Source organism: Castor canadensis, chromosome 17, assembly GCF_047511655.1.
Source record: "Castor canadensis chromosome 17, mCasCan1.hap1v2, whole genome shotgun sequence".
Classification (NCBI taxonomy): Eukaryota; Metazoa; Chordata; class Mammalia; order Rodentia; family Castoridae; genus Castor; species Castor canadensis.
The window spans coordinates 49,670,566-49,698,216 of NC_133402.1; the positions used below are offsets into that span (position 1 = coordinate 49,670,566).

Below are 27,651 nucleotides of genomic sequence, written 5' to 3' on the forward strand. Positions count from 1 at the left end.
AATCAGCCTAACTGTCTATAAACTGATGAATGAATAAAGAAAATGTAGTACATATACACAATGAAGCAATCATAAAGATGAATGAAATTACGCTGTTTGCACAAAAATGGATTAAAAAATCATGTTAAACAAAATAATCCAAACTGAGAAAGACAAATATTGCATGTATGTTTTCTCCCATATGCAGAATCTAGACCAAAAAAAAAAAAGAATGACACTAGTATAAAATGCTGAAACTGCTTCGAAGTGGACACCAGTAGAAGGGAGGGAGGATGGAAGGGGAGGGTGAAAGTGGGGTGAATATGAGCAAAAGTATTTCATAAGCATGTATGAAAATAATGAAGCCAGTTAAAACTGTTTAAAAAGGGACAGGATAAGAAAGAGTAATAGGGTGATTTTGATCAAAGTACATTATATGCATGTAAGGAAACATGACAGTGAAACCCCTTTGTGTAATTAATATATACTAATTTTAAAGAGAAAGAGAAAAGTTAAGGGCTGGGCATGGTGGTGCACACCTACAATCCCAACTACTCAAGTGGCAGAGATTGGAAGGATTGTGGTTCAAGGCCAGTTAGAGCAAAAAGTTATCAAGATCCCATCTCAACAAACAAGCTGGGCATGATGGTACATCCCTGTAATCCCAGCTACTTGGAAGGCATAGGTAGGATATGTGGTCCAAGGATGGCCTGGGCAAAAAGCTGGAGACCCTACCTGAAAAATAAAAACAAAAGGTATACGGGTGTGGCTCAAGTGGTAGAGCCCTTGCCTAGCATGCACAAGGCCCTAGTTTTGATTCCCAGCATTGAAAAAAAGAAAAATTAAGAAACAATCCAATTAAAAAATGGTCAAAAGGACATTAATAGAATTTTTTTCCAAGATATACAAATGATCAATGAGCACACCAAAGATGCTTAACATCATTAGTCACTGGGGAAATATAAATCACAAGTACAATCAAATCCACATGTCACATACATCCTCTTAGGATGGTTAAGATAAAAAGAAAAGAACAAATGTGAACAAGGGCGTAGAGAAACAGGAACCCTCATAAACTACTAGAATACAAAGTGGTCCAGCCACTGTGAAAAATAGTTTGGCAGTTTCTCAAAAACGTAAATACAAGGCTGAGGGTGTAACTCAGTGATAGAGTAATTGCCTAGAGCATGCAAGGCCCTAAATTCAATCCCCAGCACCACAAAAGGAAAAAAAAAAAAAGTAAATACAGAATTACCATATGATCCAGCGATTCTACTCCTATGTACATATCCCCCAAAGAATTGCACATTGGAACTCAAACACTGCACGACAATGCTCACAGCAGTGTTACTCACAATAGCCAAAAGGTGGAAATAACCCAAGTGTTCAGCAATAGATGAATGGATAAACAAAATGTCCAATAGAATACTATCCAGCCTTTTTTTTAAAAAGTAGTAGTTTGTTTTTCTGAGGGTCTTTTGGTTTGCTTTTCGCTTTTTTGCAGTGCTAGGGATCAAACTCAGGACCTCACCCGTACTAGGCAAGCACTCTACTACTGAGCTAAACTCTTGGCCCCAAAATGGAATTCTGATACATGCTAATTTTTCTCATATTTTAAACAACTTATTTTTCCTTCAGATATTTGAACATTCAGGCTCCAGAAATTCCCATAAATCCATTCTCCTAGCACATATAGACACAAGCTCCACAGAATCGCCTTGCCATCTGTCCAACTGCCTTAACCTGGAAGAATAGTTTATACTTCTCTGGGGCCCAGTTGCCCTCTCTCCTACACCTAAATAGCAAATGGAAAAATCTTGAGGGCAGACTCTTCTCCACCAATGGATCTTACAGCTGTGAATGTTACTCAGCTTTTTACTATCAATAATCTCCACTTTCAAGGTCTAAAGACCATTCGGATGCATTTACCTTCTAATTTTGCCCAACAAGGTGACTTAGCTGCTTTGAGATAAGAGACCTACAATCACATCACAGAACAAACAAAGCAAGGACAACTATGTCAAGAGCCCATAAGCCCAAGGCTGCTACTCTCATGAAAATGGCCAGTGACTGACCTTTGTATTCAGGGGTGAACTCCTTCATTTCGGGAGGGAGGGACTCGTAGAAGCGCTGTTCCCGGGAGATGAGGGGCTTACACACAGTGTGGTCGTCGTAGCGCATCATGCTGCTGTGTCCGCCCACCTGGTGGATGAAGGGCTCCAGGAGGACTCCCCGGTCTCCGGCCCGACTTGCGTTCTTGCCATACTGCCCCACTTCCATGGTTTGACAAACACACATTGCGTTGGGGCCCAGTAGCACACTGAAGGCAGAGGATGCAGCACATGGGCCACAAAAGGATAGCTTGGTAGAAGATCCTGGCAAGTGGAAGGCCAATGGTCAGAGCCTGCTCAACTTATTATTCAGTCCTAGAGAAAAGAAGAGAGAAAAAGGGAGTCAAAACATGTGGCAAGCCAGACACAGTGGTTCATGCCTATAATCCCAGTACCAAAAAGGCTGAGGCGGGCGGGAGGATCTTGGGTTCGAGGCCAGCTTGGGTTACAAAAAAAAAGACCCTAAGACAAACAAACAAAAAACACCTGGCAAGTCACAGTTTCCTGGAGCTCCCTGAGTGAAAACCTAACCCCCCCACCGCCAGCACATACAATACTGGCGTATGAGAGGCAGTTGGTAAATTTTTGTTGAATGATGCAAATTTTTTCTCCTCCATCCATTTTTTTTGTGCACAGAAGTCCACCTTCTCTTCCTTTTCTAGTGCTCAGATCCTTTCTAAGTTCTCCAATGATTTGGTTTTAGAGCTACAGTATGTTTCAGCCATCAAAAAGTCAACTATCCCAGTTTACTTCACATACAAAGACAATGGGATGCAGGGGAGAGGAACAGAAATTTGTTCTGTTCAGAGTCTTCTTCCTAACTCAAGGGAAGGGTTGGCTGTTTGTTTTGGTGGCACTGGGGTTTGAACTCAGGGTATCCCATTGCTAGGCAGGTGCTCTTATCACTGGAGCCACTCCACCAACCCTCAAGGGAAGGTTTTTGCCTAAGAAATCAGATCACACTGAAACAGATGGTAGGGACCCACTTCTTCATGGGGCACTGAGGCTGGAGTTAAGCATTGTTAAAGCACTGTTAAATACTGTTAAAGCACTGTCAATGATAAGCCTTTATTGTAAGCACCTATTTTTAAGTCTACTTTTTCTTTAAATAAGCTGATAGGGGCAGGAAGATTCAACTCCCTAGTTGACAGTTGTTAGACCCTTTCCTGGTGCCCTGATTGCCCTGAGCAAAGGACTATCAGGTAAGCAGCCAGCCAGCAGATTGTGCTCTCATGTCAGCACAATCTACTTTGAACAGTCAGTCCATAAATGCCCTGAGGAAGCTAAAAGCAGAAGCTACACACAGAGTACAACTCTGGCTCCTGAAGGCACCATCCCAGGAAATAGTCTGCACCAGACTTTTTGCCATCACAAGCCTCAGTGCACTCTAGATGACCCTGCAGACATCTCCACCCAGGACAAAGAAGGAACACTTCCCCTGGTACCCCAGCAAAAGGCCTGTGCCAGGTGTAAACACAACCCTTAATTTGCATGGAGGGACTGACAATACAATTGGTGTAGATACCCTTGTCACACCCCCTTTCTGGCTATGTAAATAGGCTGTTCAGTTCACTTTAGTGAGTCAGCCAGGAGACACCTCCCAGTACTGCCGTCTGATATTGTAAGATTAAGTGCAATAAAGACTTTTCTCAAATGGTCTTTCTTGCTTTTTTTTCTTTTTTCTTTCTTTTTTTTTAGTACTGGGCCCTGAACTCAGGGCCTACACCTTAAGCCACTCTACCAGCCCTTTTTTGTGATGGGTTGTTTTGAGACAGGGTCTCACAAACTATTTGCCCAGATTGACTTTGAACCATGACCCTGAGAAGCTAGGATTACAGGCACCACTCCGCCAGTCCTCCTGCCTACTTTTGATTTGCACCATTAGTAGAACAGCTAAACTGGTAAAATGAAGAGAAGAGAGGAGGGGAGTGTAGAGGAGAGAAGGGGAGAGGTGGCTAAGCAGTGGCAAAGGTGGCAACACAACTGACACTGGTGGCTGACTGCAGAGCTGGCAGTGGTGGTAGCAGCAGAGCAGTAGCACCAATAGTGACCACAAAGATAGTGGTAAAAGGTGATGGCAAAGCCTGACATGATAGTTCTAGTGACAGCAGCCAGGACAGAGGCTACAAGAAGTGGAAGTGGCAAAGACAAGGGACAGTGGAAGTAGAGAGAAAGTGAGAACAGAGAGCTGAAGATGAAGAAAGTCAGAGGCTGTGGAGAGCAAAAAAGAAGAAACTACAGACCCTGACATTGGAAAGAAAAATGTAACACTTGCTAGCCTCTGCTCTGGGTCTCAACCCAGAGTGTCAGAGCAGTAACATTTGCTACTGCCTCTACTGCCAAGCACCCTGGACTGACCTGAGATGCAGGAGCTGTAACACTTGTCACCATAGGACTAAGGGTTTCAACTCCTAGGGCCCAGACAAGAGCTACAACACTAGGTGGTGCCACCTGCTATTGCTCCGTCATCTACCTCCATTTCTCCCTAGAGATTACAAAAACCCTCCAAAAGCCTGGAACAGGCTTTTTTCTCCTCAGCTACCCGTGGTAGAACAGAAGGACCTCAGCAACATGAATGGTAACAGCATCAATCTCCCAACATCTCTTCTCAAAGTGCTAAGGACCAGATACGAAAAGCCATTTCTTCATGTGTTTTAACATCATAAAAACGGTTTTGCTTTTCCCAAAGGACTTCAGGTTTTTTCTACTTTATATCTAATGTCAATTTTCTCTCAAGAAAGTTAAAGTAGTTAATACCTTAATACCAAGTGTATTTTTAAATTAGGAATGTACTAGGCAAGACTACATCAGAAAAATTGAGACCAAGAGAAAAATATTTGTAAGGCACAAATATGGTTCTATCAAAAATGGGTAAAACATTGTTTCTAGACCTTGTAATTATGGGCAAATTATGGGATATACAGAACTGCAAAACCATAAAAACCTCAACCCAAAGCCACTTAAACCAGGTGTGGTGGTACACTTCTGTAGTCCCAGCTACTCCAGAGGCTAAGGCAGGTGGATGGCTAAAGCCCAGGAATTCGAAGCTGGCCTGGACAACATAGTGAAACCCTGTCTCAAAACAACAACAATGCCCAGGCAACTATTCTCCATCTCACTGCTATCACCAAAATAAATCTCTCCCCTGAACAGATTACAGTATTTTAATACATACATGCTTTTGTGACCAGTTATCCATTTTCTAGTCTTCCTTCAGAATAAGGTAACTCTGTGCCACCAGGAAGATTTCTCTGTCTCCTTTCCTTCCAAACCTGAGTCTAGTGTACAGGTCCATGGTTCCTGAGGTTCACTGTTCCAACTCTTATCACAGCAACACACTACTATACTATCATCATCAACAAACCATTCTTTTATCTCCATCCAGAGTCCAAGGTAAATCCTGGCACACAGTAAGTGCTCCAAAAAAGATTTGTCAGAATGAACTAAATAATTCCAGGTACAATACAGTGAGTGAAAACACAGCAACATGAAAATAAAAAAAACTTAGAGTCAACACTTAGGGGAAAAAGTGGAGAAGCAATTGTGAAGGGCCTGTTCTCTAGGGCAGGACTGGTCAAGGTCTCTGGAGGTAAGCACTGCAGCATTAGACTCCAGTTAGTACTGTCCATGGGCTCCTTCGATGGTCCCACTCAGGCTAAAAGAGGCCAGATACTGGCTTTGCTTGTCCCTGGGATCACCTCTGATGACTATGAACATCAGGAGTGCACTAACATTTTCTAGCTAGAGTCATTACTAGCCGGAAGAAGAAAGGGTCAACAGTGTCAGGTACTCTAAAAGAATGGGGCAAGAAGGAGGACAAGGAAATAACCATTCCCTAGACTGAGAGATGCGTAGCAACTTCTGCAATTTCCAATGGCACTGAGGGCCACAGTCCCATCTTTAGTCAGATCTAGACTTTTTCTTTTTTTGGTGGTACTGGGGTTTGGACTCAGGGCCTCAGCATGCTAGGCAGGTACTCTACCACTTGAGCCACTCTGCCAGTCCTTTTTCATGTTGGCCATTTTCAAAGTAGGGTCTTGAGAACTTGCCTGAGCTGGCTTCCAAGCACCATCTTCCTGATCTCTGCCTCCTGAGTAGCTAGGATTATAGATGTGAGCCACCAGGGACCCTGCAGATCTAGACTTTTGATATTTTATTTTTGTATAATGTCTACGAAAAGTATTTGAAATATTTTCTAATATGTAAAGATGTAAAGCTCAGCACATGTCTATAACTTTGTTTTGGAATTACTTTTTTTCTTTCTCGGAGGGGAGCAGTGAAAACAGTCTTAATATGTAGTCCAGGCTGACTTCAAACTCAAAATCCTCCTGCCTTAACCCCCCCTAGTGCTAGGATTCAACATTTACCACCACCCCTACACCTGGAACTTTTTCTTTCTTTTTATTTTGTGGTACTGGTACCACTTGCGCCACGCCCTCTAATCCTTTTTAGTTATTTTTCAAATAGGGTCTCGAATTTATGCACGGGCAGCTCTAAACCGTGGTCCTATTTGTGCTTCCCTGCATAACTAAGATAATAGGCACATGCTACTACACACAGCTATTGGTTACAATGGGGTCTCTTAAACTTTTTGCCTGGGCTGGCCTCAAACTGTGATATTCCCCATATCAGCCTCCCAAGTAGCTAGGATTACAGGCATGAGCCACTGGTGCCCAGCTCCGAACTACTTTTTTTTTTAATAAATGTAGAACCTGAGGGGAAAAAAAAACCTACAGCCCTCTCACCCTCTGTGAAAAGCCTTGGGTAAATCGTCTAACTCCTCTAAGTTTCCTCACCTGTAAAAGGAAGCTATGTCCACCACTAACTCTCTGTGGGTCTGCAGAGGGAGTGTGGACTTGCCTCACCTAGTGCCCAGCCTTGGAAGCACTGGAAACAGCAACAACTCTGATTTTTTTCATAAACAACCACAGACTGCACCTGAAGTCTGGTGTCCTTAGAGGATACTATGAAAACCACCAACTGAGAGAGCTGTAGTGTTGACTACTTAAATATGTCCTTCTCTGCTATTTTGTTGCTAATAGAGCTCCAACCTTGTTCAGACTGCCAAACCTCAAGGGAACATGAAACTCCATTCCAGCTCAGGAAGAATCTTGAACAGTAAGCTCATTGTTATGAGTGGCCAATTTAGGCCCCTGTGCCAATGAGATATGAACGGAAACTGGCCAGGGTCTCTCTGGTTTGTTCCTTGTTCCTAAAGAAACACGACATAGATGTCCCTCCTCTTCCTCTAGATATTGTTCTATCTGGATGTGATGTGTAAGACTACCGCAGGTACCTATGTCATCCTAAGATACTAGCCTAAAGGCAATGTCAACATACAGAACAGAAAGACAGAACAAACTATGGTCCCCTCTTGTGTCAATGAGGTACTGCAAATCTTGTTACGAAACCAAAATAAATTTCCTTTATACTTTAAGTTAGTCACATTAGTGTTTTCAAAACCATCCTAACTGAAAGGACAAAAACAGCTGAATTAAAATCCCCAGATTTTCAAACTCCAGTCCCACCAAAAAAATCCCCAGATTTCTCCTAGCCCTGGAGAGGCTGAGGCAGGAGGATGGAGAGCTGAGGCCAGCCGGGGTTACATAGTAAGACCTCCATCTCAAAAAAAAAAAAAAACAGAACTCTACTTAATTCACCTTGCACAAAAATGTTTTCTGATGACAAGGAAACTTCCAACTACTGAAGAATAGCCCTTCACTGATAAAGGAGCACACTCTATTTCCTCAAAATGAAGAATGTAATTCTAAATCTTCAAAGTCACTAAGGCAGATATTTTGAGCATTTTTTGCCTAGTTCATATGGCTAGTTCCCACACACACACCCCGCCACCCCAAAAAAACCCTGAAAATTTGTTCTGTTGTGAGTACGAATGAATCTGTTTGAATCAATACCCAAATAATTATCATAGAAACACCATGATTCAACAACAGACAGTCCTTGAAAAAAACTTACATTCTCACTATTTGGGGATTTTACTGGTCATTATTTTTACAAACACACCTACATATAATGTAATCAATAATCAAATTTCCAACAATGTTAACTAATTTGCAAAGATTTTGAACACTATCATCTACAGTAACTCAATCTCAAGGGTATACCATTCACACCATCAAAGCTGCCCCAATTTTTTCTAGACTTAAAGAACTAGTAGCATAAAGAAAAACTTGAGGCAGAGCACCAGTGGTTCACACCTGTAATCCTAGCTACTCAGGAGGCAGAAACCAGGAGGCTCTCGTTTCCAAGCCAACTTGGGCAAAATAGTTTGAGCGACGCTATCTCAAAAATACCCAATACAAAAAGGGCTAGTGGAATGGCCCAATGTGTAGGCCCTGAGTTCAAGCCCTGGTACCACAGGAAAAAAAAAAAAGAAGAAGAAGAAGAAGAAAAACTTGAGCTGGCAGAGTGGCTCAAGTAGTAAGAGCACCAGTATAGGAAGTGTCAGGCCCTGAATTTAAATCCCAGTGTCAAAAAAAAAGAAAAATCCCAGTGCCAAACACACACACAAAAAGCTTTAATTAAAAAATTTAAAAAACAGAAAAAGCCGGGAGCTAGTGGCTCACACCTGCAATCCTAGCTACTCAGGAGGCAGAGATCAGGAGGATAGAGGTTCAAAGCCAACCCAGGCAAATAGTTCATTAGACCCTATCTTGAAAAAACCCTCACGAAAATAGGGCTGGTGGAGTGGTTCAAGGTGAAGGCCCTGAGTTCAAGCCCTAGTATCACAAAAGAAAAACTTGAGAATTCTTTAAAAGGTACAAAGTATCCAAATAATGTCACATAACTAAAATCATGAGGGACTTTGGTTTCATTGTCCCACCAAAAAAAAAAAAAAGTGGGTTGTAAATGACTCCAAAAACTGGGCACAAATTTCCCTGGGGAAACTATAAACGGTGTTCTATTTCCTATGTGGCAATAAACTGAGGTTAACTATGTGACTTACAATACCGTAGTATTTACTATGCATCTGCTATCTAAAATTCACATTGTTCAAATATACCATGTACCACAAAATCTTTGGTTATGTAATAGTAACAAGATGGTTTTTAGATTAATACCAATAAAAAAATTTCCATTTTAAAAGAAGAGGAACAACTAGGCACTGTTCTCTGCAAATATCACAGGAGCTTATTCAGGAGGAAAAAACAGGTTAGATGAAACAATCTACATACAGTAAAGACTTAGCAAATCATGGAAAGAAACTTTCCAAATCATTGAAATATATTAGGGTTTATAATATTTTCTCCTGCAAAAATCACTTTGCTTTGTAACTCAGAAACAGAAATTCACCTTACTCCCCTCAAAACATTTTCTTTTCCCTTCTGCAACCCTTCACTTTGCTGTTTCTTTGTTAGACCTGTAATCCACTCCTCTCATCAGGCAGTAGGGACATATAATAATGTCTGTTTTAGACCAGAGCTATAGGAAGAGACAGAATCATCCCCTCCTGTAGAATTTCTAAGGGATGTTAATATTACAAGGACAACAGAAACAGAAAATAATCTAATAGTTTTTTTTAAATCATACCAAGAGACCAGGGAAAGGCTGGAGTCACTTGAAGTTATTGCTAAGCTGGACAAGGAGGAATAAAAAGCAAAAGGCAAATGAAGACAGAATTCTTTAAAATTCTCCCAAGTTTTCTTTGGAAGTACATTACAAGGGCAGTATTTTTAAACCCTTTGGCAATAATCTGTGTCTCCAATGAACCCATGTCTGACAGCACCGTAATCATTAGCACTGAGCATTAACGACCTACCTGACACTCTCCACTCACACTAGAAAGCCACCCCCGCCTCACCCCGCACCTGCCACCAGGTGACTTAGTCCCCAGAAAGCACTGGAAAGAAAAGAGATACCCAGGCTTATTCTCTACCCCACTCCAGAACTTAGGAAGCCTATAGCAGATTCCATTACAACTGAGAGTACTCTGTAGGCCACATCTTGACTGTATTTCTCAATGACTCTGGACGCTGTGACTCGTGTATCACTGTTAATTGTGTCTGTAGCATTTTCCACAATGTCACAGCCTTCACCATCTTTAACTTCATCAGCTCTCTGAGATATTCAGGTGCTCATGCCACCATGAGTATCATGATGACCAGTGTTCTTGATGATGTTGTGCAAACTGGTCATCAGCACTAACATTCTGGCATGACAACAGCCATCCTGGGCATCTTCCTGCACAGTATGACCAAATAACCAACTATCGCACAAACCAACTAGGCATGACAGTTTCCCTGTCATGACTAAAGACTTAAGCAGTAAGAAATATTTAAGAAGTATTATCACGATTGAGGGCATGGCTCAAGTGGTAGAACATCTACCCAGCAAGTGAGGAGGCCCTAGTACGAACCAAAAAATTGCAGTGTAAACTGTTACCGGAAACTTTTTACATCTAAATAAACCTAAGTGAAGGGAAGGTGCGTAATAACCAAATGTCTCTGGGGTTCTAGGTCTCCTAATTTTTTCTTATGCAGGGAATCATATTATCCAGGAACAAGAAGACTAGGCATAGAGAAGACGATAAGCTCCAGAAAGAGGGAAATCTAACTGGACACCAGGGCTTTACAGAGTTTCTTCCTACAGACTGTCACCGTGAGCTGTGTCACTACAGAAACCGTGACTAAATTCTTTCTGTGTATTAGCCCCAAGTAGTATGTTCCCAAGTACCTGTCTTATTCTACTTTCCAAATAATATTAAGATTTTCTCCTCTGAGGGGGCAAGAGGTAGTTTCTTGGGTGTCAAGGAAAGAATAGAGAAGCTACTTTAATTCCGCTGCTCAGATGTGTCCAGGACATACTCAGGCACCAAAGGTATAGAGGAACTTGTGAGTTACTGCCTAGTATCTAAGGCTGGCAAAAAGCTGGTACTTATTAAAAGCATTTCCAGGAACAAAAGGGTCCCCACTTTCCCTAGTCAACCTTATGGTCACTTACTATGACTGACAAACATCCAAAATGAAAGCAATTGTAACTAATTTATATAACCTGATTCTTTGACATTCAAGTCTGAAGCGGCTCTTGCCCGGATTCAGAGCTAAAGGGAAATATGTAATCCTCTGCTCTGTGCCCCTTTCTTCCATTGCCAGAAGTAGGGCATTTCTCTTCTTCTATTTAGGGAATTAAGGGATACTAAAAGGAAGTAACTACAGGAGTACCATCCATAGGGGTTTGAGAAGGATCCTTAGGAAATCATAAATCAAGTTCAGTGTTTCAAGCTCTACTTTCAGAGTACTTATTCTCAGATTGAGTCTTCACCATTTCTGTGATGAGCTGGTACAGTATTTGGTACAGGTATCTTGTTCTCATGAAAAGTCTTATACTTTTCTATGCAATATTTGTAACGTGTGTACTGGATTGGAAATTATTTTACTTTTAAACATTTAAAAATAAAATTCCTACTGGTAAAGCCTGACACATGTCAGTATTTAGTAGTATTCATTATAGTAGTCTAATAAACAAGCTTGGAAAATGGAAATGAATCAAGAATATTATCAAATACTTATGCATCAGACCACTGCGTTTTGATTACAATGTCTGTTCTTATTGGTTTGTTCATGTTGGATCTAAACCAATTCAAAGGGAGGACAGGACTAGGCTTTGGTTTGCCAAAACAGATATTTTGACTAAAACTAAGTTTTGTGTTTTAGAAAAATCATATTGCAATTAAAATTATATGACCCACTATATAACTCCTATAAACCTAACAGGATGTGATTTCAATCCTTTCCTGTCTTATCACAAAAAGACCATGCTCCAAAGGACCACAGGCTTGGCTTGTGGGGTTTGCAAAGTAGATGCATTTTCTTCAACACTGTCACGAGCTTCCTGAGCTGAGAGGTGTGATACCTGAGGAGAGGAATTGTGGATGCTAGAGTAAGAGGGGTTAAGGTAATAGCAATCTTCTACTTATAACCCAATGACTAAAGTTCCTCCACCAAGAGAGGAATAATGTAGCCTGCTTGAATCAATTATTTTGGTCACTGGAATTGACATTAAAATGGTTAAAATTCTGTCTGCTTATGGACTGCCCCCAGAGTTCATGGTCTTCCGCTGCTCTGCCTATCAACTTATGTACCTCAGCTACAGTAAAGTCTTGCTTGCATTTTTAAAACACTTTGTTTCTACATTTTAAGATAACTATCACCTAAAATGGGAAGAAGTGGGAGGGGGGATAAAGGAGAATGATGAAGGGGTAAATTTAACTATGATATATTGGAAGAACTTTTGTAAATGTCACCATGAACCCCCAGTACAACAAAATAATTTTTAAAAAAGAAAAAATAAATAAAAAATGGGAAGGGGCTTTTTATAAAAAGAATTTGGTGAGATTCTCAAATTGAATTTTTCTCACTGATAAATTACAACAAATGGAAATAAATTTATACTGAAAAGATTTAAGTTACAACAGTTTGGCTGATTTTCTGATTACCTGATTATAATAACCAACTTGAACATATAACTGAACTCCAAAATGAATTATGTCTCTATTCAAGCAAAATGAAGTTTCTGACCCTGCTAAAATTTGTAGATAATTTTTTTCCTTTTACAAAGCAAGAGCTCTTGGTAAGATGAAATGGCTATTAGGTTTTATGAAGGTTTGCAAATTAATAAATGGAGTATTTAATTCTGTAAAACAAATTAAACTATATAGTCATATAATGGAATACCATTCAGAAATAAAAAAGAATCAACTACTGCCAAACACAACACAGACCTCATAGACATGATGTAGCAAGAAAAAAAATAATAAATACTGGGGCCATGTAGTATAATACTATTTATACAAAACTCAAAATAATGATGGAGATCACAAAGCAGTTACTCTGAGAAAATACTGATTGATGCTAGAAATATTCACTGAGCAGCACACTAATATTTGTGAATGTTACTATTAGACTTAATGACAAGAAAAAAAATCAATGGCATTCCTACTGGATCTATCTCAGAAAATCATCTGGATTTCAACCATTTCTTACTACCTTCAATGCCATCACCCTGGTGTGATACCCAGTACCTCTTATTTCTAATGATCCTCCTGCTTTTATTGTGGCTTCCAGCAGTATGTTCTCAAGACAGCAGCAATAGTGATTCTGCTAAAATGAGAGCCAGAGTGTGTGCCTTCTCTATTCAAAATGCTGCAACGGCTCCCATCTCACTCATAATAAAAACCCAACTCCTTACTACAGTCTACTAGGGATCCATAAAATAGGCATTCCCCCCAACAATTATTCTTCCTGAACTCATTTCCTACCTCTCTCCCACTTGTCCTACTTTGGCAATACTGGCCTCCACGCTGTTCCTCAAGCACAACAGGCATATTCCCAATTTAGAGTCTTTGCAATGGACATACTCTCACCCAAAAAACACCCCCCTTCACCCCAAGGCTAACTTCCTCACCTCCTTCAAGTCTTTGACCAATGCCTTTCTCAATGAGGACTACCCTTACCTTCCTTGGTTTAACTACAACCCCATCTGCACTCTTCACCCTACTTAAGCAGTGCTATTTCTTTTTGTCATGGTACTTATCTGCTTCCAACATATTATATACTTTACTGACGATGCTCATTGTTTATTGTTTATTATGATGTCAACTCCATGAACATAAGCTTCTTAGTCTATTTTGTAAATTACTAGTATTCATAAGAGCTCAGAGCAGTGCCTGACATGACAGTCACACAGTAAATATAGCTGAATAAATGAACGTATGTGTGAGACAGGCTAGAATTACGTATGACTTATTATTGTATGTGTGTGTAGGTTGCCCACACCTGGCTCAGGGAGGTTCAGACAGCCCTCACCCGGCCCAGGAACCCCTCCTTGACCCTCCTCACTCATTGATTATTGGATGGGAATCACCTTGCTCTTCCCTTCCCATAAGTTAGTGTATGTTTTAAAAGCACCTAGAGAAGAGAAGCTCGCTCTCTGCTTTCTGAGCTTCCACCTGTATTTCCCTTCCCTAACGTTTAATAAATTCCAATTATACCCACATGTCCTGCTATGGATTCTTCCACATCAGACTTTGGAAGTCTTCTGATCACATACTGCACCATCACTGTTAACACGTATACTTATGAAGTACAAAACAGATACATGGAGCAGGATCAATATATAACACATGAAAAATGTTTATGGAGGGACAAATTTGTTGTTTGTTTTTTGTTTTTTTTTTAAATTAGTGTTTAACCCAAAAAGTGTATAAACTTCTAATCTAGATCTAATAAAACCAGAACAAAGAAGTAATGAAGCTTTACAAAGAACAAAGTATGTTGGCTGTGTGTCAGAATTCCCAATCAGCAATATGAAAAAAAAAAAAAAGTTTAAATGAATCTAGATAAGAACAGCAACAACAAAAGCTTAAGCAAAAATGGAAAAAAGAACCTATTAAAAAAGGATTAGTTTTTATCTATGATACAAAAGAGAAACAAAGGGGAGAAAAATTAGGCAGACACAAATAACCTCAAATATAAACAATGAGCCAGATCAAAGACCTCCTTGAAACAAATTTAGGTGATACAAAGTATTTTTCTTGACTTGTTTATTTCAACACAGCAAGTCTTAAAAGTGACAATGAATAAAAGGTCCTAGCAAACAAAGAGAAACTGCAATCAGCTCTGATAGTGAACAAGGTCAGGACTATTTTAAGAACTAGGAAGGCACAGACTCCAGAGCAAATTGCAAGACAATACACGGTCACCACATTTTTTAGTCAGGCAGATACAGACAGTCACTCAAATTCAGAGCAATAGCACTCTAAGAAGCTCATTTAGAATTCCAAATTCTGGGGGGAGAAATGACCCAAACATTGTATGCCACATATGAATAAAAAAAAAAAAAAAAAAAAAAAGGAAAGACAACCCACAGAATAAGAAAAAAAAAAAGAACTCCAAATTCTGTGGCCAACATATTTTTATGGCCTCAGATTAATCAATCACTTAGGTTTGATGTTTATTTGTTTGTTTATTTATTGGTACTGGGTTGAACTCAAGGCTTCTCGCTTGCTAGGCAGGCACTCTTAACACTTGAGCCCTTTTTGCTTTAGTTATTTGTCAGGTAGGGTCTCACACTTTACCCAGGGCAAGCCTCAGACCAGGACTCTTCTGCCACCCAGTAGCTAGAACCACAAGTGTACACCACCAGGCCTGGCTTATCTGTTGAGATGGGGTCTCCCTAATTTTTTGCTTGGGCTGGCCTTGAACAGCTACTCTTCCAATCTCCACCATCTGAATAGACGGAATCACAGGCATGTGACACCAGGTCCAGCTTATTTTTCAATTTTTGTTTTGTTTTGTTTCTGATATGCAATACTCTTATAAAGTAGAGAATCTTTGGTGCCTTCACATTTCACAGACACATTTGCAAATTTCCTCAAAAAAATCATAAAAATTGGTTCATAGACCCAGTATTTCTATTACTTCTTTTAAAATTAAACATATCAAAATAAGAGCACCAAAAGAAAAAAGAGATGTTCTATCCTTCTCACCTGAAACATTCTTTGCTCACAACTATGCTTTAACAAGCCCCAGAAGAATACCTGTGTTGTGACTAACTAGTTAACACAGGTGAGCCATACCTGAATCAGCCATGTCTGGCCTAGCCCACTTACAATTGAAACTAAATATGGTCAAATCTAGAAAACACAATGTAGAAGGATAAAAGTGGTTCTAAAATAAATACAAAATCACAGAACACTTAAATAAGATTGTCTAAATTGTTACAATATGGAATTCCTGCCACCAATCCCACCAAAGACCAGAGCTGAAGGGAGAAGCTTCTGTACAACTGAGAGAAAGATGTGAAGAGTAAGGCCTATTCTCACAGCCTAAGTGGGACTAGTAAAAATGCTGGTTCCTTTTCTTCACGTTGATCCTATTGTGGCTGAACTAACAAGCAACTGAGCCCAGGGGGAGCTCAGCTGACGTACTGAGAGACCAGGGTACATACCTCCCAACTAGGGATGTTCCCTCACCATAATCTCTAATTCAGAACAGAAACAAACCAAAAACAACAACAACAAAAAAAAATAATTCTTGTCATTCATCCTAATTTTGATTATCTGTAACACTGGGTTTATAACTGGAGGTCATTCCAAGTACAAAGTTGCTACCTTATACTGATTTTCACATACATCCTACTTTAAAGAGGTAAAACATGGAAATAAAATCTTTTACACCCAGGAGAGCAGAAGCTGTGATCATAGCATTGATCTTTTTAGATTATCTTGGAGTCCCATTTAAATCTTCCCAATAAGGATGGTTACTAACTTAAAATAAAATCTCCAGCCGTGTGCCAGTGGCTGACACTTATAACCCTAGCTACTTGGGAGGGTGAGCTTGAAAGGATTGCAATTCAACTATTTGCCAGCCTGGGCAAATAGTTCTTGAGACCACATCTCCAAAATAACCAGAGAAAAATGGATTGGAGGCATGGCTCAAGTGGTAGAGTGCCTGCTTTGCAAGTGAGAAGCCCTGAGTTCAAACCTCAGTCCCACCTCCACCCCTTGAAAAAAATGAAAGAAAATTCTCCAAAGGGAGGAATTATGGAACCATGAAATAGCTCCAGTCTTTGCATGGTGTCCCAATTAGTGACATCACAGAACTTAAAACTCCAAAGTTTTTAAATGTTTTTGTTTTTGGTGTTGTTTTTCTTGCAGTACTGTAAAGGGCTCTACTGCTTGAGCCATGCATCCAGCCTTTTTTGCTCTGGTTATTTTGGACGTAGGGTCTTGCTTTTTGCCCAGGATGGCTGTACTGAGATCTTCCTATTTTATGTACTTCCTGAGGTTATATAGCAATCTTCCTATTTTATGCTTCCCACGTCACTGGGATGACAGGAGCCCAGTTTTTCCATTGACATGGAATCTTCCAAATCTTTTTGCCCACGTTGGCCTGGGCAATTTCCCAATTTCAGCCTCCTGTGTGGCTTGGGATGACTGGCACAAGCCTCCATGCCCCACTATTGGTTGAGATGGAGTCTCACTAACTTTTGGCTTCATTTGGAGTCTCTCTAACTTCTGATCTCAAACTACAATCCTCCCAACCTCAGCCTCCCAAGTAAGTAGGATTACAGGTATAAGTCACGGGTGCCTGGCTTCAAAGAGGTTTTAAATCACTGAATTCTGTACTGTTTTTAAAAGAGGCAGCAAGAGGCAACATATATCTAAAAATCAGGTAGATTGTTTTTGGGTTTTTTTGGCAGTACTGGGGTTTGAACTTGGCCTTGTGCTTTTAAATATCTTGATGCTATACTAATGAAGATTACCTGAAAATATAATCAAAGATCAAATGTTTCAAACATGGACACTGGATTGTATTCAGTTATAGCAAGACCCTGTCTCAAAGCAAAAACAACAAAAAAGAGTTGCAATATGCCAATTCACTTTTTTTCTGTTGATAAATTAGATTTGAGGCTACTGGTCCTATCTACTTCTCAGAGTGAGGTAACACACAAGAAAACACCTTAAAAGTATATACTACACTGATGCACTTAAAGCAATGTTGAAGTTTAAAAGCTGTAAAATTATTAGAAAATAAATGATCTAAGGTTCTCCTTAAGAAAAAGAACAAAGTAGGGCTGGCAGAGTGGCTCAAGTGGTAGAATGCCTGCCTAGTAGGCACAAGGCCTTGAGTTCAAGGCCCAGTACTGCACAAAAAAACAAAACCAGAAAAAAAGAACAAAGTAAAAACAGTAAGTACAAAAAGAAGGAAGCAATGAGGATGTAAACAGAACTTGATAAAATAGAAGGAAAAAGAAAAAAAGCCAAAAGTCTTGGCCAGGGTGGGGTGGAAAATTAATGAACTTTTTTGGGGGGAGGGATACCAGGGTTTGAACTCAGGGTCTACACCATGAGCCAACTCCACCTGTCCTTTTCTGTGATGGGTTTTTTCGAGATAGGGTCTCGAAAACTATTTGCCCAGGGCTGGCACATTGAAATTATTAAAGCTATAAAGAAACTGAAGGGGAGAGATGGCCCAAACAATGTATGCACATATGAATAAATGAATAAAAAAAAAAGAAACTAATTTATAAAGAGAGAACACACAGGCTGGGCGCCACGTAGCTCATGCCTGTAAATCCTAGCTACTCAGGAGACAGAGATCAGGAGGATTGTGGTTTGAACCCAGCCCAGGCAAACAGTTCATGAGACCCTAACTCAAAAATACCCAACACAAAACAGGGCTGGCGGAGTGGTTCAAGAAGTAGAACGTCTGCCTTGCAAGTATGAAGCCCTGAGTTCAAATCCTCGTACCACAAAAAAACAAAATAACCAGAGCAAAATGGACTGAAGGTGAGGCTCAAGTGGTACAGAGTCTTCTTTGCAAGCATGAAGCCTTGAATTCCAACTCCAGTCCCACCAAAAAAAAAAAAAAAAAAAAGGAAAAGAAAAGAAAATGCTATTACACTGGGCCTGGTAGCTCATGCCTGTAATCCTAGTTACTTGAGAGGCTCAGATTGGGAGGATCATAGTTTGAGGCCAGCCCAAAAGACCACATCTCCAAAAATAACCAGAGGAAAATGTACTGGAAGTATGACTCAAGAGGTGAAGTGCCTGCTTTGCAAACACAAAGCCCTGAGTTCAAACCCCAGTCCCACCAAAAAAAAAAAGAAAGAAAAAAGAAAATGCTTATTACATTATAAATAACTTGTTCATTTAACACTAATAGCCATTTGCCAGTTATCAACTACCACTTAGCTCCAAACTCATCCTTCATTGCTTAATCTGCAAAAATGGAGACAAAACCATTTTTCCTCAGCCAGCTGATGTTAAGGTTTGTCAGCTGAAGACATTAGAGAGACAACAAGGCAATAAGAAACGTCTTTTCTTGGTTCCATTATGCTCCTCTCACTAGGTCCCACCACTTAGCTCTGGTGGTATCTAGCAACTGTTCATTGTCTGAATCCCACAATTCAGAGACCAGCAGCTTCCCCTGACACCTCACTCAAGTAGTTTCATAGCAGAGTACTTTTGGCAATATATCTTCTTGTAAATGGCTTTCTCCAACAACCTAGAGTTGATTTCCAGCATGTTCTGCCAACATGGCACAACAATGACTTTCTATGCCAACTTAATTAGGCTTAGGCATGCTCCTCCTCCAAAAAGGTATAGATCTTAGCAGGAGGAGGGTATCTTAGCCCTCCTATATATAGTCTTTCTATATTCTGCAGAGTTCTCTCTACTTTGGGTCAGTCCTTCACTACTCCAATCTCTTGTACTTAATGATTCTTTATATATTCACAATTCTGCCAAAGAAAAGAAATACAGGATTGGACCTGTATCTCAAAGGTACAGCACATGCTTAGCATGTGAGAAGACCTGAATTCAATCCTTAGCAGCAAAAACACAAACACAGCTGGAAACCAGTGGCTCATCTCTGTAATCCTAACTACTCAGGAGGCCAGAGATCAGGAGGATTGTGGTTCAAAGCCAGGCCAAGCAAATAGTTCGCGAGACCCCATCTCGAAAAAAATCCATCACCAAAAAGGGCTCAAGATGCAGGACATGAGTTCAAGCCCTAGTACTGCACAAACAAACACACATACACACACAAACACACTCCTTGAAAGCTTAATATTTGGTTCCCTGAGGCCAAGGTCAGCATTTCTTGGGAGATGCTCATTAGATATCTAACACAACCACATATTTTATAATTTATCCTCCCAGAAGAAATTTGCCAGCATTCATATTTTCTATGTTAATGAACTCAATTTAATTTTTGCTGTATTGTTTCTATTCAGAATGAAAACAGCAAGCCAAAACATAAATACATGAAAGAAATATTGAGTATGAAATATTGAATATGCTGCCTGGCCCTAACCCCACATAACATCCTTCAGTTGATCTATAAGTCTGTACACAGAATTCCAAGATGGCGGCTAGAGGGAGGAAGCAGAAAGCGACCCTCCTATAGTGAAATCTTGGAGAGACGCTGGAGACACACTTTGCAGGCATAATCACGAGAAAAGGCATAACTTTGACTCCTCCACATCTCCAGCCGGCGCAGAGAATCTCCACTTCACGTTAAACGGAGAACCGAGGAGGCCCCCGGGCCGCCAGTGGCCGGCGCCCATACGGCTTGGGAAGTCGCGGACCAGGAGACTCATCTCACCGACAGAAATAAGCATATGCTTAGGATGAAAGGCTGGAAGAAGATTTACCAAGCCAATGGCCCCCGAAAACAAGCAGGAGTAGCAATACTTATCTCTGACAAAGTAGACTTCAAACCTACATTGATCAAACGAGATAAAGAAGGACATTCCATACTAATAAAAGGGGAAATAGACCAAAAGGAAATAATAATCATCAATCTGTACTCACCCAATGTCAACGCACCCAATTTCATCAAACATACCCTGAAAGACCTAAAAGCATATATAAACGCCAACACAGTGGTTGTGGGAGACTTTAACACTCCATTATCATCAATAGATAGGTCATCCAAACAAAAACTCAATAAAGAAATCCAAGATCTAAAATATGCAATAGATCAAGTGGACCTAGTAGATGTCTACAGAACATTTCATCCAACCTCTACACAATATACATTCTTCTCAGCAGCCCATGGAACCTTCTCCAAAATAGATCATATCCTAGGGCACAAAGCAAGCCTCAGCAAATATAAGAAAATAGAAATAATACCATGCATACTATCTGACCACAATGCAGTAAAAGTAGAACTCAACAACAAAAGTAAAGACAAAAAACATGCAAACAGCTGGAAACTAAATAACTCATTACTTAATGAAGAATGGATCATCGATGCAATAAAAGAGGAAATTAAAAAGTTCCTAGAAGTCAATGAAAATGAAAACACAACCTACCGGAACCTATGGGACACAGCTAAGGCAGTCTTGAGAGGAAAGTTTATAGCCATGAGTGCATATATTAAAAAGATTGAAAGATCCCAAATCAATGACCTAATGATACATCTCAAACTCCTAGAAAAACAAGAACAAGCAAATCCCAAAACAAATAGAAGGAGAGAAATAATAAAAATAAGAGCTGAAATCAACGAAATAGAAACCAAAAAAACCATACAAAGAATTAATGAAACAAAAAGTTGGTTCTTTGAAAAAATAAACAAGATCGATAGACCCCTGGCAAACCTGACTAAAATGAGTAGAGAAAAAACCCAAATTAGTAGAATCAGGAATGCAAAAGGGGAGATAACAACAAACACCATGGAAGTCCAGGAAATCATCAGAGACTACTTTGAGAACCTATATTCAAATAAATTTGAAAATCTAAAAGAAATGGACAGATTTCTAGATACATATGATCATCCAAAACTGAACCAAGAGGAAATTAATCACCTGAATAGACCTATAACACAAAATGAAATTGAAGCAGCAATCAAGAGTCTCCCCAAAAAGAAAAGTCCAGGACCTGATGGATTCTCTGCTGAATTCTATCAGACCTTTAAAGAAGAACTGATACCAACCCTCCTTAAACTGTTCCATGAAATAGAAAGGGAAGGAAAACTGCCAAACACATTTTATGAAGCCACTATTACACTTATCCCAAAACCAGGCAAAGACACCTCCAAAAAGGAGAACTATAGGCCAATCTCCTTAATGAACATTGATGCAAAAATCCTCAACAAAATAATGGCAAATCGAATTCAGCAACACATCAAAAAGATTATTCACCACGACCAGGTAGGCTTCATCCCAGGGATGCAGGGGTGGTTCAACATACGAAAATCAATAAACGTAATAAACCACATTAACAGAAGCAAAGACAAAAACCACTTGATCATCTCAATAGATGCAGAAAAAGCCTTTGATAAGATCCAACATCATTTCATGATAAAAGCTCTAAGAAAATTAGGAATAGAAGGAAAGTTCCTCAACATTATAAAAGCTATATATGACAAACCTACAGCCAGCATTATACTTAACGGAGAAAAATTAAAACCATTCCCTCTAAAATCAGGAACCAGACAAGGATGCCCACTATCTCCACTCCTATTCAACATAGTACTGGAATTCCTAGCCAGAGCAATTAGGCAAGAAGAAGGAATAAAAGGAATACAAATGGGTAAAGAAACTGTCAAAATATCCCTATTTGCAGACGACATGATCCTATACCTTAAAGACCCAAAAAACTCTACTCAGAAGCTTCTAGACATCATCAATAGCTATAGCAAGGTAGCAGGATATAAAATCAACATAGAAAAATCATTAGCATTTCTATACACTAACAATGAGCAAACGGAAAAAGAATGTATGAAAACAATTCCATTTACAATAGCCTCAAAAAAAATCAAATACCTAGGTGTAAACCTAACAAAAGATGTGAAAGACCTCTACAAGGAAAACTATACACTTCTGAAGAAAGAGATTGAGGAAGACTATAGAAAGTGGAGAGATCTCTCATGCTCATGGATTGGTAGAATCAACATAGTAAAAATGTCTATACTCCCAAAAGTAATCTACATGTTTAATGCAATTCCCATCAAAATTCCAATGACATTCATCAAAGAGATTGAAAAATCTACTGTTAAATTTATATGGAAACACAAGAGGCCACGAATAGCCAAGGCAATACTCAGTCAAAAGAACAATGCAGGAGGTATCACAATACCTGACTTCAAACTATATTACAAAGCAATAATAATAAAAACAGCATGGTACTGGCACAAAAACAGACATGAAGACCAGTGGAACAGAATAGAGGATCCAGATATGAAGCCACACAACTATAAGCAACTTATCTTTGACAAAGGAGCTAAAAATATACGATGGAGAAATAGCAGCCTCTTCAACAAAAACTGCTGGGAAAACTGGTTAGCAGTCTGCAAAAAACTGAAACTAGATCCATGTATATCACCCTATACCAAGATTAACTCAAAATGGATCAAGGATCTTAATATCAGACCCCAAACTCTTAAGTTGATACAAGAAAGAGTAGGAAATACTCTGGAGTTAGTAGGTATAGGTAAGAACTTTCTCAATGAAACCCCAGCAGCACAGCAACTAAGAGATAGCATAGATAAATGGGACCTCATAAAACTAAAAAGCTTCTGTTCATCAAAAGAAATGGTCTCTAAACTGAAGAGAACACCCACAGAGTGGGAGAAAATATTTGCCAATTATACATCAGACAAAGGACTGATAACCAGAATATACAGGGAACTTAAAAAACTAAATTCTCCCAAAACTAATGAACCAATAAAGAAATGGGCATGTGAACTAAACAGAACTTTCTCAAAAGAAGAAATTCAAATGGCCAGAAAACACATGAAAAAATGCTCACCATCTCTAGCAATAAAGGAAATGCAAATTAAAACCACACTAAGATTCCACCTCACCCCTGTTAGAATAGCCATCATCAGCAACACCACCAACAACAGGTGTTGGCGAGGATGCGGGGAAAAAGGAACCCTCTTACACTGTTGGTGGGAATGTAGACTAGTACAACCACTCTGGAAAAAAATTTGGAGGCTACTTAAAAAGCTGGACATCGATCTACCATTTGATCCAGCAATACCACTCTTGGGGATATACCCAAAAGACTGTTACTCCAGAGGCACCTGCACATCCATGTTTATTGCGGCACTATTCACAATAGCCAAGTTATGGAAACAGCCAAGATGCCCCAGCACTGACGAATGGATTAAGAAAATGTGGTATCTATACACAATGGAATTTTATGCAGCCATGAAGAAGAACGAAATGTTATCATTCGCTGGTAAATGGATGGAATTGGAGAACATCATTCTGAGTGAGGTTAGCCTGGCCCAAAAGACCAAAAATCGTATGTTCTCCCTCATATGTGGACATTAGATCAAGGGCAAACACAACAAGGGGATTGGACTTTGAGCACATGATAAAAGCGAGAGCACACAAGGGAGGGGTGAGGATAGGTAAGACACCTAAAAAACTAGCTAGCATTTGTTGCCCTTAATGCAGAGAAACTAAAGCAGATACCTTAAAGCAACTGAGGCCAATAGGAAAAGGGACCAGGAACTAGAGAAAAGGTTAGATTAAAAAGAATTAACCTAGAAGGTAACACCCACGCACAGGAAATCAATGTGAGTCAATGCCCTGTATAGCTATCCTTATCTCAACCAGCAAAACCCCTTGTTCCTTCCTATTATTGCTTATACTCTCTCTACAACAAAATTAGAGATAAGGGCAAAATAGTTTCTGCTGGGTATTGAGGGGGGGAGCGGGAGGGGGTGGAGTGGGTGGTAAGGGAGGGGGTGGGGGCAGGGGGGAGAAATAAACCAAGCCTTGTATGCACATATGAATAATAAAAGAAAAATGAAAAAAAAAAAAATAAGTCTGTACACATAAGTTTTAGAATACTCACAGAAAAAAAAATTTTTTTGGTCCAAATAGCAACTATAAGGTCACCAAATCAATCACAGACCATTAAATTAAAAGCTGCAAAATACTTTTTTTTTAAGTACTTATATGGGTTGGGGATGTAGTTCAGTGATAGAACACTTATGTAGCATGCCAACGTCCCTGGGCTAGAGCCCCAACACCATGCAAAAAATAGAAAAAAGTACTTAAATAATCAAATCAAGTATGAGCTGAGTATCTACAATGAGTCAGACCTATAGACCAAATACTATACTAATAAACAAATGGCTTTTGTCTTTGGAGAACTGAAAGTCAGGTAGAGATGAAAGATAAATAAATAATTTTAATAAAGTATGTCAAATACTATGAGGAATGTCCTGTGTACCAGTAGTGGTCATTAGCCAAGATGGAGAATGGAGGAAATGGCAATATGGAGAATTAATGTATGGCATGTAAACTAAGATCTAAAAAGTCACTGGATTTAGGAAGAGGGGAAAAACCAGGAGGAAGATAAGAGCATGGGCAAAGACCCAGAGGGGAGAGAGCGACTGTGATCTCAAACATCTGAAGCTAGAGGGTCAAGAAATATAGTTAGTCTGGCCCAAAAGACCAAAAATCGTATGTTCTCCCTCATATGTGGACATTAGATCAAGGGCAAACACAACAAGGGGATTGGACTATGAGCACATGATAAAAGCTAGAGCACACAAGGAAGGGGTGAGGATAGGTAAGACACCTAAAAAACTAGCTAGCATTTGTTGCCCTTAATGCAGAGAAACTAAAGCAGATACCTTAAAGCAACTGAGGCCAATAGGAAAAGGGGAACAAGTACTAGAGAAAAGGTTAGATCAAAAAGAATTAACCTAGAAGGTAACACACACGCACAGGAGATCAATGTGAGTCAATGCCCTGTATAGCTATCCTTATCTCAACCAGCAAAAACCCTTGTCCCTTCCTATTATTGCTTATACTCTCTCTACAACAAAATTAGAAATAAGGGCAAAATAGTTTCTGCTGGGTATTGGGGGGGGGAGGGAGGGGGTGGAGTGGGTGGAAAGGGAGGGGGTGGGGGCAGGGGGGAGAAATGAACCAAGCCTTGTATGCACATATGAATAATAAAAGAAAAATGAAAAAAAAAAAAAAAAAGAAATATAGTTAGTCTGGGCATGGTGGCATATGTCTATAATCCCAGCATTCAGAAGGGAGAGACAGGAGGATCTCAACTTCAAGGCCCAGGCCTGAACTACACAGCAAGTCCAAGGCCAGTCTGAGATATACAGTAAGACCCTGTCTCAAAAAAACCAAAGGCTGGAGATGTAGCTCTGTGGAACAGCACATTTGCCAGCCCTGGGTTCAATCCTAAGCACTATAAAAAAAAGAGAGACAGACAGAGAAATACATAGTTAGAGAAACTGATCAAAGGCAAATGATGAAGGGCCTCATCTACCAAAATGAGTTGAGTCCTGACCCTGAGAACACTGGTAAGTCACTGGAAAGCTTTAAAAGATTTAGATTAGTACTGGCTACAATGTGGAGTAGAGTGGAGTGGAACAGGCAAGACTGCAACAATCAAACCAAACCATTCTCAAAATATGTTTAAAAAACTGAAGCAAGCCATAATTTAATCACTTGACGTGCTTCCCTTTTATCTGATCAACTCTATGAGGTAGAAAGAGTAAGTACTTTCAGTCCAATATTATAAGAAAGTAGTAGACAGAAAAATCAGGTGACTTGCGCAGGTTCTACAGCTAGAAAGTACTTAGAAACGCCATCATTCACTTTCCTTATCTTTGCTAAGAGAGTGCCAAGATGTTTATTTTCAGTCTAGTATGAAGAAGCAAGTGTCACTTGGTATAGGCAGTAAACACATATAGGTCATTTGCTCAGTTTACTATCAGTGCAAAATGATGTGGGAACATCAAACCTTTCAAACACTAGAGACAATACTGTCCTTTTTCACACTTTGGAGAAATAAGGCCACAGAGTGTGAGGAATAGACAATGAATGGTCAGGACACTGGAGTTTCAAAATCAGACTTGCATTCAACATACAGTGTGTCCTTGAGAAAGACACTTACTCTCTATGCAACTTTAGTGATCATCTAAAAACTGAAGGCAACAACTACTAAACTCTTCACACTAAAAAATGTCTAATTTTATCTGAAGAATGGCATTCTAGAAACTCTCGCATTATAGCTCAGTATTTGCAAGGATAGTAATATAATCTTGAAGTGTTTTTCAAATCCCTCAGGAAACCTGCATCAATGCTCATGGTCAGGACAAACTTTCTTTAAAAAAAAGCAGTTAAAAATGTTTCCTTAGGAAATATGAGAAACCTACATCATCTAAATCTAGCAGTAGGTACTTACATTGTAAATTAACACGTAAGTCAAATCTAAAGAGATGGTCTACCACCATCTGCACTCTCTACATTGACAGGGACAAGCAAACCTGTTAGCATCAATTCAACTATTAAGACAATGTTATGGTTCAGATGTTATGCCTCTGAGGGACTCCACTGACATCATTTAGGACAAAATTTCAATTTTTTAAAAGGAAAAGCTGAAGTACTATAAATCAAACAAAGTTACTGATATGGGAAGCAAGTGCAGCAAAGTAAGACTGCCAACATACTAGAACCACTCACAGTCTTCAGTAGACACAACAATCACTTGTTGCAAGGACCTATGGCACTATACTACAATGTCTCCTGGATAACCTATCAATGTAGGTTAATCAGTTTTAACATACTTGGTGTGCCTTACTGGGGACAAAGAAAATACCGGAACTCTGTATTTTCCATTTAATTTTGCTGTGAACCCAGAATTTTCTAAAAAATAAAACCTATCTTTAAAAAAAAAAAAACAAATTATTCATATGTCCTAATTTTTTTGTCTGGGTAGCAATAACACAAGTATATTTACGTGTTTAAAAAAATCACCATAATCCTAGCTATTCAGGAGGCTTTGATTAGGAGCACTGCGGTTCCAGGCCAGCCTGGGAAAAAAGTTAGAAAGATATTATCTCAACAGAAAAACCTGGGCACGGGGGGTGAGCATCTGTTATCCCTGCTATAGTGGGAAGCATAAATAGGAGGATCTTGGTCCAAGTTGGCCCAGACAAAAAAGCAAGACCTTATCTCAAAAATAACCACAGCAAAAAGGGCTGGAAGTTGTGACTAAAGTGGTAGAGTACCTGCCTAGCAGGCACAAAACCCTTAGTTCAAA

At 39.6% G+C, this 27,651-nt stretch overlaps 1 protein-coding gene across 2 annotated transcripts in view; it reads right to left on the minus strand.

Moving 5' to 3' along the window:
* Window positions 1–27,651, minus strand: part of Ip6k1 (inositol hexakisphosphate kinase 1) — a 48,710-nt gene that overhangs the window by 13,760 nt on the left and 7,299 nt on the right. Inside the window, exon 2 of one of the 2 annotated variants that reach the window (XM_074059658.1) lies at window positions 2,182–2,405. In XM_074059658.1, the coding sequence (XP_073915759.1) occupies window positions 2,182–2,323 (142 nt within the window). In that variant the 5' untranslated portion in view covers window positions 2,324–2,405. Of the gene's footprint in view, window positions 1–2,054; window positions 2,406–27,651 lie in introns of both variants that reach the window. The other variant, XM_020173488.2, reaches the window with a different exon arrangement.